Source organism: Triturus cristatus, chromosome 4_2 (assembly GCF_964204655.1).
Source record: "Triturus cristatus chromosome 4_2, aTriCri1.1, whole genome shotgun sequence".
Lineage (NCBI taxonomy): Eukaryota > Metazoa > Chordata > Amphibia > Caudata > Salamandridae > Triturus > Triturus cristatus.
Genome location: NC_140586.1, coordinates 420,751,707 through 420,765,506, shown reverse-complemented (window position 1 = coordinate 420,765,506; position 13,800 = coordinate 420,751,707). Strand labels below are relative to the sequence as shown.

General features: G+C 43.6%; 1 protein-coding gene across 1 annotated transcript in view; it reads left to right on the top strand.

Moving 5' to 3' along the window:
- VCAM1 (vascular cell adhesion molecule 1) overlaps window positions 1-12,295 on the top strand; it is a 75,405-nt gene extending 63,110 nt beyond the window's left edge. Inside the window, exons 6-7 of the mRNA XM_085601901.1 lie at window positions 6,905-7,138; window positions 8,945-12,295. Coding sequence (XP_085458027.1) covers window positions 6,905-7,138; window positions 8,945-9,102 — 392 coding nt within the window. The 3' untranslated portion in view covers window positions 9,103-12,295. The remainder of the gene's footprint in view (window positions 1-6,904; window positions 7,139-8,944) is intronic.
- The last annotated feature ends 1,505 nt before the right edge of the window (window positions 12,296-13,800 follow it).

Sequence of the window (13,800 nt, the reverse complement as noted above, 5' to 3'; positions counted from 1 at the left end):
TCTCCGAAGAGATTGCCCTCTGCCAGGGACCCAGGCTCCGCTTCCACCAACTAAGTAAGGTTGGAGTCCATTCTCATGAGAAGCGACTTGCGATGTTCCGTCGATATGGCACACTTCGCGTTACCCAGTAAGCAAATTGCCCGTTGGGTCTATCCTGCAAGGACGTCTGGGTCCACAGCTGTGCCCGACTCCTGAGCCTCTAAGGTCATCTCTAAGATTTTGGCGAGAGGGCCAGCCACGTCCAGGAGTTTGTCCTGGCAGCCCCGCCAGGCCCGGACAATACCTTTCTTCGGGTCCTTGGCGAATTTCTTGAGGAAGGTAAGTAGGCTTGTGTCGATATCCGGGGTATCAGCAACTTTGTCCAGGATATCTGGTCTGGGACATTCAGAGCGCAGTCTATTATGCATATCTTTATCAAAGCTCCGTCGGAGGTTATCATGCAGATATGCCGCCACTTCAGGTGCGGGACCCCAGTCCGAAGACTTAGGGTGGACTATGTCGGAAGGATTGAAAGTGAATGGAGTAGACATAAACTGAGATAGGTCTTGCTCTGTGTTGGCCTTTTTCTTCGGGGGGGGCTTCATCAGGGGTGTCAGTCCCTGTCGTATCAGTACCCATGTCCGTATCAGTGTCAGGGCATTTGACTTTTCCAGAAGAAGGTAGGGAGGAAAGAGCATCGGCATGCGGCCAAGACTTAGACTGAGGTACGCTAACTGCGGCGTCCTTAGTTGGATCATCATGGGAGGTAAAGCTGTGACGTTTAGCAAAGCGTTCCAATGGTTTCGTTATCGGCTTCAATGCAGCAGCCAGTGCCTGCTGCACAGTCCCAGGGACTGCTTTGTCAATGGCCTTATTCACAGACTCCTGGACTGTAGTGTCTAGACTAGGCCTGGGCTAAATTTCCGTTCCGCTCGCGGAAATTGCGATAATTTGACATTTTCGCGTTCCGCTAAGAGCGCGAAAATGTCAAAATTTCCGCATTCCGCAGCTTAGCGATAATTTGTTTCTTGCTCGCGCTGTAAAATAATACATTCTCGCGCGCGCGCGATCGCCTTACCTGAATCCCCGCGTTCGCCGACAAGATTTCCCGATCCGGTCGCGTTCTCCACGAGATTGTTGGTAGCCATTTGCGCTGTCTCGCGACAGTTCGCGCCCGCAGTAATGTCATTGGTCGCGCGATCACGTCTTTCTTCTCGCGATCATGCACTGCGAGAAGAGTGAAAACAAGATGGCCGCGCCCGCGAGCAACCGCATGGGTAAGTTGGCGAGCCGCGACCACGCAGAAAATACCGCGAACGGTCGGGAAAAAAACTTCTGCATCTTCGCGATATTTTCGCGTGTTTGCGGAGATTCTTAACATTTTCGCGATAATTTGCGAAAGTCACTTTCGCAAATTCCGCCCACCCCTAGTCTAGACTCCACAATATTATCCTCCAAGGAAGGTGTAGACACTTCCTCCTCATATAAATTATCATCCTCGTAACTGACCCAATCATCCATTGTAAGGAGAATTAAACTCAAATTGAACAGATCAGAGGAGTAGCAGGGGGAGCCAACCCACGAACAAATAAAGAAATAAGAGTACCTAGCTCCTCAGCAAAGCTGTATAAGTATTCTTACAGCCCACAGGGTTTAGGGAGAGTCAAGAGCCAAGTTCTAAGGAGTTTGTGCTCACTCCAAGACCAGATATTTCTTGCAGCCACCTCAGGCGTAAAGCAGGGTGTCTCTAGTATAAATATTGCCGAGCTAATAAGCTTCGGAACAATTCCAAGGAAGAATACGATGTGTGTAACCCAATCCTCCTAAAAATAGCCCAATTGGTCTACGCATGTTAAATCTGCAAGGCTCTCAAAGATCAAACGCACCAGCTATTAGGGGGGGGCTGTAGCGTCAGTGTGGGCACTGCTGACGGCAGCGCGGTACCCCAGAGCCTTGTATAAGCACAGTATTGCCCGATCGGGCCGCCCGCATTCAGAATACAATTTGCGCCACTCAGCGCGATCGGCGGGGCGCCCGGGTCAAAACCGTAGGGGGGTGATCGCGCTAGTCTGAAAAGAATGAAATACCCCTAGCGCAAGTCGCGCTTCAATTGTGAACACACCGCGTGAGTCGCGCTTCATGAAATAAACTCACAGCGCGAGTCGTGCATAATAGGGGTTTAAAATAACAATGCGAACATAAATAGCACAGTGCTGTGCACGCGCGGAAAAGAGAAACACATTAAGCCATCAAGAGCGCAACGCATGCAGTAATTAGGCCATATAAAACATAATAGTGAAATAAATCATTGAGCATTTAACTTTCTGCTTGAGCAGCAAAGAAAGAGGCTCATGTAATAGTTATGGTAGCTCTTATAGGGTCATACAGGAAGTGATGTATCCTAAGCATCATGGGATGTGTAGTGTTTTGTGCATACAAAAAAGTTTTGATTGGCTGCTGTGAGTGGCAATAAACAGAAAGAGAAAGCATAATCCGAAGCCTCTGGTCCTGTAATAGTAGCTTCAAGAACTCAACTTCATGATGATACATTGTAGCAGCATTAAGCAGCAGAGCGAGCGCCAAGCCTGCGAGAGCAGCGTGTGCATGCCACAGCAGTATATGTTTCACAGATGTACATTATCCAAATCCAGAACTAGGTGGCATAATGCATATGTTGTCGTGGTTCATATAGTCAATATTGGTAACATGAGATTGAGATTTGATGATGGGGTGTGAAATCTGAGTAGACCATATAAGTGTATGAACATGAAGATAAACACCTATTTCACTCTGCAAGAATACTTCACTGTAATGGCAATTGCATCTGCACTTTGTGTTAACACCCCTTGTGGTAACAATGTGGTCCCACCTTTGCAGTACAAGAACTTGAAAAGTACATATAATTTCAGAGGTGCTATTTATGCTAACACAGTTTTGAAGGGATAGCAGATCAAATATATCACACGGTATAACATTCAAACAATGATAAATGATGTGTAATTCTGTGCCAACAACATAGGAGGCACATTAGTGCCAGTTTTGGGAGAAACCCTTTTCTTGTGAGACAGTCTTGCAGTCAATTTAGGTGGCATTTTCCAAGCTGTCATACAAAACTGAAGTATTCTGTTGTGGCAGGGGCGCCACATCTGACACCACAGATGTAGGATCTCGGCAGTGTCGTCAGCCGCAGAAGTTGACATATTTCTCTGGTACAGCTACATGTCCATTGCAGTAGGCTGTTTGTGGGGAACCTACAAAGACAGGTTTCTTTCCCAGACAGAGAGGCATGGATAAAGCTTTAGCACTTATTAATGTCTAGAAGATGTAATCCAGAATTGTGGAACTTCGCCATAAAACACAATCTCATGGTCCCACAAGTGCTGGGGTAGAGGCACAATATGCTAGTGCCATTTGCAAGTGTTTCGGTAAAGACTCACCATGATATCACTGTCAGTAGAAAACAGCAAGTCTGACAGAAATGTTGCATATGTGCCAATACCCTCAGTTGGGTAGCAATTCTGATCTCACTTCTGTCATCCCAAGTAATACACAGTCGCGTCTTCCAATGGCAGAGCAACTCTGAACATTCCACCAGTGGATAACTTCATTCTCCTTCAACACAATTGAGTGGAGGAACATGCAGGTAGGAACACAGAACATTCACCAATATTTGTAGGATGTTGTTAGAAATTGGGTCTCTAGTTGGCAGAGGTATGCACCTTGTGCAAGTAGGGACCACAATTCTAGTCAGGGTAAGCTAGATGCACACTAAAAGATAACCTGTGCTCGCCCTCTGGTAGCTTGGCACAGAGCAGTCAGGCTTATCTAGAGAGGCAAATGTGTAGAGTATTTGTGCAACACACACACACTAACACAATGAAAACACCACAAAAATACTCCACACAAGTTTAGAAAAAATAAAATAAGTAGAATTGGACTTATGATTTTTCAAAGAATAAACCAAAAATAGTGCTTTGAAGTCAATAGCGCTAAAGGTTAACTTGAGATCGTGCCGGACTGGGGTAAAGCTAAAGTTCGGGCCAACCGCGATGGAGGGCAGGCCCTGCGACAGGACTCAGCCAGGTTCTGCTGACAAAGTACCTTGGGTGGAGCAAGCGTCGCATCGAAGAATAGCTGCGAGGAGTTGAGGAGGCACCATATCGTCATTAATCCTATGGATGGAGGCGAATCATCTGCACTGATTTGCGCAGTTGATGAATGCTCCAGTTCCGATCGGTGCAGAGCTGTCACTGCACCAATTGTGAAGCAAACACACCTGCAGAACCAACTTCTGAGGTCCAGCACTGGATTGGCACTTCTGGCAAGCGAGGCAGATGGCAAAGTCTAGCAGCAGCTGGAGGGTTGTATGAAGTCTTTGATGGCCCTGAGACTTCAGAACAGGGGGCAAGCCATTGGAGTCACTCTGGGTTCAAGTGAGATGGGTCCAGTCCTTGTCCGCAGGCAGAGAAGCAGTTCCTCCAGAACAGTCACTCCAGTAAACTGGCAATCCTTGTAGCACAGCAGTCTTTTGTTCCTGGCAGAGTTCTTCACAGGTCCAGTAGTGCACTGTCTTGTACAGTCTTGGTAGGGTCAGAGCCCCAGTACTTTTACCCAAATGTGCCTTTGAAGTGGGGGTAACTTCAAAGTAAGCCCTTGCAGTGCACAGGTCCCCTTTCATCCCAAACCTGGCTCCAGACTATCAGTAGGGGTTATCAGCCCTTTGTGTGCAACACATACACTGCCTATTAAGGTGTAAGTATCAGCTCCTCCTCAGGAAGAGAAATCAGAATTTAGATTAATGAAGATGAGTTCTCGTTCACACCCACCCTTTCTGTGCTTGTGGGCTGTATAGAGGGAATTCAGAAAGTGTAGCTGTCACCCACCCCAGGGGTGTATTGGAGACAGGCTGCCAAGCACACAGAGCAGTAAAAGCAGAGAAATGTCCACTTTCTAAAAGTGGCATTTCTAAAATAGTAAGGTTAAACCCAACTTTACCAGTAAATAGGATGTATCATTACCTTTCCAAAGATATGAATCATGATGCAGTTACTTCTTTCTACATACGTATTCTATATTTTACTTACACAGCATCCTACCCTTAGGGCTCCCTAGGGCCTACCTTGGGCGTGCCTTATTTGTAATAAAAGGGGAGTTTAAGGCTTGGCAAGTGGTGTTAAATGCTAAGTCAAAGTGGCAGTAAACGGCACACACACAGGCCTTGTAATGGCATCCCTCAGACTGGTTCGAAAGGCTAGTTGTCTGGGTAGCACAACCAGTGTACCAGGCCCACTAATAGCATTTAGGTTACAGGCCTTGGGTATATGGTCTACCACTTTACAAGAGACTTATAAGTAAAACTAAATTTGCCAATTGAGTATATTTCAATGTCACCATGTTTAAGGAAGAAGGACATACACTTTAGCACTGGCTAGCAGCCGTAAAGTGCTAAGAGTTCTACAGCCAACAAATAGAAGGTATGAAAGAGAGGAGGAGGAAGGCAAAACGTTTGGAGTGACCCTGCAGAGAGGGCCATTGTCCAACAGATGTTCCATAACTGCCCACTTCTAAAGGACCTCTTTACATGAAATATTGAACTGACTCACACAGCGATGGACTGCATGTGCAGGCTCAAAGTCAGTGCGATACCAAAGGGGATGATGGACGGAGCGTTTGAGCAAATCAAACACTCACCCCCAGTCAAATGATCTGGGTTTAATCCATCATCATTCTTTAGCTCACTCCACCACCCCAGTTCAGACATGGCCATATGCAAATCAGTCTGACCCTGTGCCCCATGGGAACAGTCCATCCCTAACTACCAAGCCATGTCTTCCCTGGACCAGAAACAAGCATCCTGGGACCGGTTTCGGGTTCATAACCTTCATCAGCCAGGCTATCTTGAATTCAGTGGCAAAGTGAGCAAGGGACCCACGTCTGAGCATACCCTGCCAACTTAGGGCGCACAAAGCAATACCAAAGGGGATGATGGACGGAGCGTTTGAGAAAATCAAACACTCATCCCCAGTCAACTGATCTGGGTTTAATCAATCATCATTCTTTAGCTGAGTCAGTGTCATGAGACATGCCTTAGTGGTGGTTTTCAATAAAAGGGGATTAAACAGAAGTGCATCTTTGTAATGGAACAAGAAGTGGATATTGTTTGGATAGTGAAGGCATTTCACTATGTTTACATAAACATTGATGCCACAAAGAGTCGGGAATATGGCTTGTTATTTAGAAGTGATGGTAAGCATCAGCAACACCCAGGTGACTAAAAATGGAAAGATTTAGGAGTTGAAGGGAAGTGAATGAAGAATATTACATGATGTTGAACCCCTGCAGGTTCTTTGTATGGCCTGTTGCTGTGATAAGACAATAGTAGTTGATGGTGGGCACCTTTAATGCAAGGCAGATACATGCATATACTCATGAAACATTGCAGGCTACAGACGACACATGATGTGTAAATAAGAGTAAGCGAAGTAATGGAAGGGTCAGAAAATTTGTTGAGGGGACATGTGTTCTCTTTTTTGACATATTGGGGTTAAGTGTGTGGATAATGCAATGAAACCTCCACATCTATTGGGCTATGTGATAGATGGGACATATGGCACGTCTGATGTAAGTTGGTGCTTCGGTGGGAATTTGCAAATGCAGATGGTACATCATAAACTACCACTGTTGTAAATCGCCATGCATAGATTTAAGCAGATACGGGGTTCACAATATTATGCATCTTTAATATTGTGCTCACAGATTTTTCTTTGTGTATTGCAACCAAAATATTTTAAAGGCTGTAAACTTTCTTTTAGAGTAATAATTTCAATACCACCATAGTAAATTCCTTTCCTGCACGAATGTGATCTATTGCTGCACCACTATGATTGTGGTAATCTGTTTATTTCTCAAATTGTCCTGTTTGCAGCTACCTACCCAAGTACCACCATAAGATTACCACTAGCTGAAAAAGACCCAAAAGAAAAAAGCATGACAGTGGCCCCTTCAACAATTGTATGGTCAGAAGATGAAGCACTCATCGTTTCCAGGAACTCCACTGTTGCATCCTTTGGTGTGTTGAATGATGACGTGGGCACCAAAACCGCTGACATTTACAATATACCTGGGAATGAGACTCAGGAGGTTAAAATACTTCTTTCAGGTGAGTATCACATGCACCTAGCTTTGTGTCTGGCCCTAGTGACCTCTGTTAACTTTATACTTGACTTCACTGAATACCACAGAGATTTGATACTCATTTAAAATCTTAAGGATGCTGTGGTATACACCGAGCTACAGGACACTGGTCCCCAACTCTACACATGGCCCCATGAAGTATGCATTAACGGAGGTGCCCTTGACAACAATTTTCATGTTCAAGGGCAAGCTCACAACACAAAGTAAACTCCTCCTCACCTAATGGGTGGGCATTTCGAGAAAATTAGAGGTCAAAGTGGCTAGAAATCCGGAAACTTTAATAACCCCCTCTACATCATTTGATTTCAAAACCTCTCCGGGACATCTATGTGAAAAGAAATTACTCGCCATTTTGGTTGTTTTCTTTAACCAATTAGGTGCTGAAAAATAAAGGCATGTACTGTGGAGTGGTTGGAGCAAATGTCTTCCTGTGATGAGGGTGGTATTAGTGGGGACGGTTGTAGGATAGATGCTGTGTGCGGGCAGTGCTTAATTTGAGCAGGTGGTTTCCGGTTCTTGGCACTGGCACTTAATTGTCAGCTCTGGTACTTATGGCAGTCCACTACATGGTGGCGCTGTCTGTCCAATTTTGAATGAGCACATCAACAGTTGTTAAATAAATATATATATACATTAAAAATGACTAATACGAGCCATCCAAGTCATTCTTAAAGCTTTGGGTGTGTTGGAATAGTCCAAATTGTCACCTTTATATAAAAGTGTCATGGTTAGTACACGTTATAGCCAGTGTAGGCAGAGGCCACGGGTGGTGCAAGCTGCCTCCTGACAAGGGCCCTGGCACTTCATTTTTCAAAAAATTAAGCACTGTGTGTGAGGGAGGGGCATTAACAATGTGTTGAGGGTGAGGAGCACCTGAGAATTAATTAGTGAGAAAACAATATTGCGTTGCTGGGGAGGTTGGGGTAGGTGATATATTCTATCACTTTAAGCATGTGCCCTTGGCAGAAAAGGGTGTGTGTCATGCCTGCAGGGAGTTTATCCCCATAGCTTGCAGTTTAAGCGTAAATTGGTGCAGCTGGTTCCCATCTGTGTTGTACTTAAACAACTTTTATGAAAAATAATCTGAGCACCTCAGGGCTAGTTCACTATATAATTGGCCAAAAAAAAAAAAAAAAAGATTTAGGAAGAGAATGCAACCTAGAATTTTAAGTTTTTTGCTAATGAGTGGATTCAAAGGCACCTGCTTTGCTGCCCTACGTCAAAAGAAAAGGGCAGGAATGCACTGTATCTATGAGACATGCATGTCCTCTTTCACAGCGCTGGCACACAAATGGCGGCCATGCGCCAACGCAGGGACCCTTGCACCGTGCAAGGGTGTCTTCATTGAAATCAGGTTGTTTTGTGGCGGAAGGGACACCTTCCTTCACAAAAACAACCCTTACACCACCCCTGGGGAGGCATATGCTTTTGATGCAAGTCAGGTTTACAGCATGTTGTAAATCTGGGAATGTGCCAAATGCCATGGGTGTTAACTGGGAACACCCACAGTAACACCCATGGCATGCCTCCCCATTGCAGTGTGAGGCAACGTGGCGACTTGTGCTACATTGCCTCACACCATATCTACAAGGCTGTGAAAAGCCATGCAGGGTGGCTTTACATTGCCTTGCAGATATGGGTAAGCCAAGTGTACCGCCGCAACGTCATAAACAGTGATGTTCCGATGGTGCACTGGTCTTGTAAATAAGCCCTGCAGTGCAATATACAGTAAGAGTGGGCAGTGCTTTCTAATTATTTTATTTTTTTGCAGAACAAGAATCACTGAAAGACGTCTACGTGGGGATTTCTATTCTTACCTGTATTGCAGTGATGTCAGTTATGGCCATCATAGCAGCTGTACATTTTTCAAAGCAAGCTAAGTCGAAAGGATCATACAGCCTTGCTAATACTCTGAAGACAAAGGTGTGACAATCCCATGCAGTAAGAGGAGGATCTGAGAAGGAGAGTATCTTCTGTGTGCCAGAGTGCTGCTCTACCCCAAACTTGACCCCATTGGAGCTGCATTGCAGAGTCTCTGGAGTTTGTCTGGATGATGTTGAGTACATCACAGATGAAATGCATTGGATCATTGGAGCATGCGAAGGACTGTCACACTGCAAATAGAAACAATGTTCAGTGTTAGAGATGTGTACATATTTAGTAATGTATAAATAAGTACATGTATGTGTGTACATTATTGTAGTAACTGTGAAATGAATTAGGCACTCAAGAATCTGAAGTTACTAGAATTGCTCTACATTTAAGCATTAACCTTCCACTGCCAAATGATATGCGAAGAGCAAACAATTTAAGGCATGATTTCATATGGATCACAGTGTTCACCAGGAAAATGTAGTAGAAAACTGATAGAAGCTTAGGGTTATAGCAAGGCCTACCTTGTCAAACAAACACTAATAATAGCCTACAGATGCATTCATGGAGAGGAGCATGACCATTCTGTTCTCAGTGCTGATCTATAGCCTGGAAGCTCCAAATCCTATATTTCGTTTCCCCAATATGATTATGTCTCATTTGTAATGTCCTGCCTTTTGTAGAATGAAATTCCTTTAAGTAGGAGACACTGCTCCCTTCTCCCACCCTATACACTTCTGTCACTTTTCTTTCTTCTTCCCCCTTTTATCATCTCAGTGCCATTTCAGTTATTCCACTTGCAGTGCTGTTCCTACCTTCACCTGCATCGCCTCTCTCCCCACCATAATGTTGTATCTATTCACTTCCCCCTTTTTCATGCACCTATCTTTCTTTTGCATCCTCCCTCCTGGGTCCCATAATACTCTATCCTTCTCTGCATCCACCCCCATCTCAATATCCCTGTTCACTTCCTGCAGACTCATCGCATCTGCCTGCCCTTCTTCTTGCCCACTGCCATATTATGGTTCCCTTCCTCTTCACAACCAGTACCCACATCTCCAAGCCCCTTCTCACAGTTGCCTCTTTTCTGTGCACTTTGCTGCCTTAGGGCCGAGCCCCATACTGTCTACTCTTTCTGCCACTTGCTTTATCTTCTGTCCCATGTCTTACACGTTTCTCCCTACACGTATGGCTTCCATCATGACTAGGGCACCTGTCAGCTCCTGGGTGTTTACCCTCATTGCCACAAGTGGCAAGTGCAGACTCTTTCGGTAGCAGAATAGAGAAGTCAATCCTACCAACGGATCCGCCGAATAAGACTGTAAAGATTTGAAGGCTTCAGTTCCATAAATTGGTCACCTGGTACCTATGAGATTTAACAGATCCTTCTGTACACCCGCTATTATCTATTCAGGGACAGTCTTAGCTACTCTGGAAAAATACACAGATCCAGCACTCTTTAAGTCCGTGGCCTCTGTGACTGTGAAAGCTAATGTGCCAATTGATTGCTGCACTGAAGCTCTGGTGGTGGCACCCCTGGCAAACAAGCTTAAATTATGCTTAATCCATAGAACAAAATTCAGTGCCGATCTCGTTTGATCACATCTACCATGGGAATGCTTTTGATCTAGTGATCTAGAGGTAAAGGCATTTTTACATCTTCCTAAACTTGTTTATCCATAAAATGAGCAGCCATGGTTTTTAACATAGAATTGTGATGGTGGAAAGAGTTTCCACTGTGATGTCAGTGATTCAAACAATGGGTGAGTAAAATAATACTTTCAGTATTGTATAACATGCATACGATCTCCTACTCCTAAGCGTTTTTGATCGAAATGCCAATAAGTTATTTTGTGTGTCCTTTGTGAACAAATAGGGTATTAAAACACACCTGCTTATTTTATGATCCAATAACCCTAAGATTCTTAGGTCAGGTTAACTACATGTTGTGAGGTTGCAAGTCTAGCAGTGTGTGTATACCTTACTTCAGAAGATCTCATGCCCATAGGAACTTGCAGTGTTTATTATTAAATAAAGGTTTGTATGACAGAGGCACGCATGGCTAAATCATGTGTGCCTCTACTACTCTGCTTAAACACATAATGCATCTGAACAATGCATGCCTTTACCACGCATGCCTTCAACATGCAATTTTATGGTAAAGGCATGACTGGTAAAGGGATGTGTGGTAAAGATCACACCCAAGGCCACCCACCCTGAGTCCTAAAAAGTATCCGCCCTGAGTCCAAAAAAGTATCCCCCGAGCCCTAAAATCTACCCAACCCCACCCTGAACCCTAAAAACTACCCGTGCCCCCTCCTGAGCCCTAAAAACTACCCCAAACCTTAAAAAACACCCCGCTCCTCCCCATAGCCCTAAAAACGACCCCGACCCCCGAGCCATAAAAACTACCCGACCACCCTATGTCCTAAAAAGTACCCCAACCCCCCCAGGAGCCCTAAAAGCAACCTGACCCCCAGCCCTAAAAACAACTCCACCCCTGCAGCCTTGAAAACAATCCAGACCCCCAACCCTGAGCCCTTAAATCTACCCCAACCCTTAAAAACTACCCCCCCCCAAAACCCGGCCTGAGCCCCGCTTACTAGTCCTCGTCATCTCCAGATTCTTCCTCTTCCTGTGCCTGACCATCCCAGCATCTAGACTGCACACTGCCTTAACCACGCATATGCGTGGTTAAGATAAGCGTGATTCCGCTTGAGGGTAAACGGCACATATGGCTCAGCACGTGTTGTTAAGGCCGTTTCCCTAAATAAAGATGTAACGTTAGGACCGGGCATCCATCGGTGGGCATTGATTTCATTCCCACCCACTATTTGCACTTAGTGTTGTCAAAATGGAAATGAATTCCCTGCCTTGGGCATTTTTGATTTCTACTCTTCATTCGACAGTGGATAAGTTGGTCCTACTTTTTTGACACCTTCTAACATAGGACATCAAAAGTTATCAGCCTGTCAATGAACTTGGTTACAACTCTCTTTCACTGTATCATATCTCAGGTACTATTAAATACATTTGTGACTTTGCTTTTATGTTGGATATATGATAAAAATAGCAATATTTTTGTAACATGTTCCAGTTACCGTAGCACGCAAATAATAAACAATAAAGATAAAGGGGATTTCAATATTTTGTTTTGTAATCTATATTTTTGTAAATACACCTGTAAGGTACCATTGTGTAACAAGCCTTTATTACTGAGAATAAAATCCAGAATTTGTTAACTGTTAAACTGCTGTACAGCCTCCTTCTCCCGCTTCCTCTCTGATGATCTCTCATGTAGACTGCAAATGTATTTGGTATCATGGTGTTTCAGTGATACCATCCACTTGAGCTCATGGCCCATTCAAAAGAATAGCTCAGATTCTGACATGTGACCTGCTCCTTGTTTTTTTTTTAAGTTTGATTTATTAAACGATTGCAAAACAAACAAACATCAATAAAATTGACAAATCCATCCTATTTAACAATAAAATGATTACTTAAAATAAGAAAAAATATAGGAATGAACTTTATACCTATATATAAAGAAGAAGAAAATATTTGGGAGAACAAAAAGGGGGGAAAGGGAGGAGGGAGGGAACAAAAGGGGGAGGGAACAGAAGCTTTTGATATAAAACAGTTAGAACATCATATAATTATACAGATAATATAACATTGCAAGCATATCAGTAAATGAAAACGTGAAAAGAATACTGTAATAAACTATCAATAATTAAGAAGAATCAACTAAACAAACATGCATAAAAAGGCAAAGCAAACAAAATTAAGGTGGTTTCCGAATGTCATCCGGTATATTTTTACGGGCGACAAAAGAGGAGGCAGATTGAGATAAATAGGTTGTTAATGGGAGCCATAAAAGATCTCTTTTAATTGCTAGAGATATGGGAGAAACATAATTAGTATCTAGTCTGTGATGAAAACAAACAGCATTCCACCATGCTCTAAAGGTGACCTTATCAGGCTGTTTCCAATTGGAAGTTATTAAATGGAAGGCCATAGCTATTAATAAATCCAAAAGTTTAAAACATAGTGGCGTTTGAGGCCATTGGGGAGATAGAGTACCTAAAAATATATTAGTAAAGGAAAAAGGGATTTGGACCTTAAAAATTACCGAAATTTAGGACCAGACTAATTGCCAAAACTGATGGATTGAGCAACACTCAAATAACATATGTTTTAAATCTGCATCAGGGCAGGGACAGGACCAACATGCAGAGGATGAATCTGGTGAAAAAGAAGCTAAAGACATAGGGGAGAATAATAATCTGTGGTAAATGAAAAAAAGGGTTTGTGTGGTGTTTGCAGCTTGAGGGGTCTTATGGAGTTTAGACCACATTTTATCCCAAGTAGCAATCGGCCATTCTTTAGAAAAGTCCTTTTCCCACATTTTCTCAGTTTTTGATTTACCCCTTTCTGAGGAGAATAGTAAAGATTTGTAAATTTTAGATGCTGAAGGAGAACCTTCTAGAGTTGAGAGTAGAGATTCAGAAGATATAGGAGAAGCAGGAGAAGCAGGTAAATTTGGGAGAAAATGGATGAGGGAAAAATGAAGAGCATTATATTGAGATCTAAAGGATGGCAGTAAAGAAAATTTAGATTGAAGATCAGAAAAAGAAAGGGGCTTGTTGCCAGATATGAGTTGTGCAATCCAGCTTAAGCCTCTAGAATGCCATGTTTTCCAATATATAGAGCAGTTACGAATCCGTACAGATTTATTATGCCAAATAGGCTGAT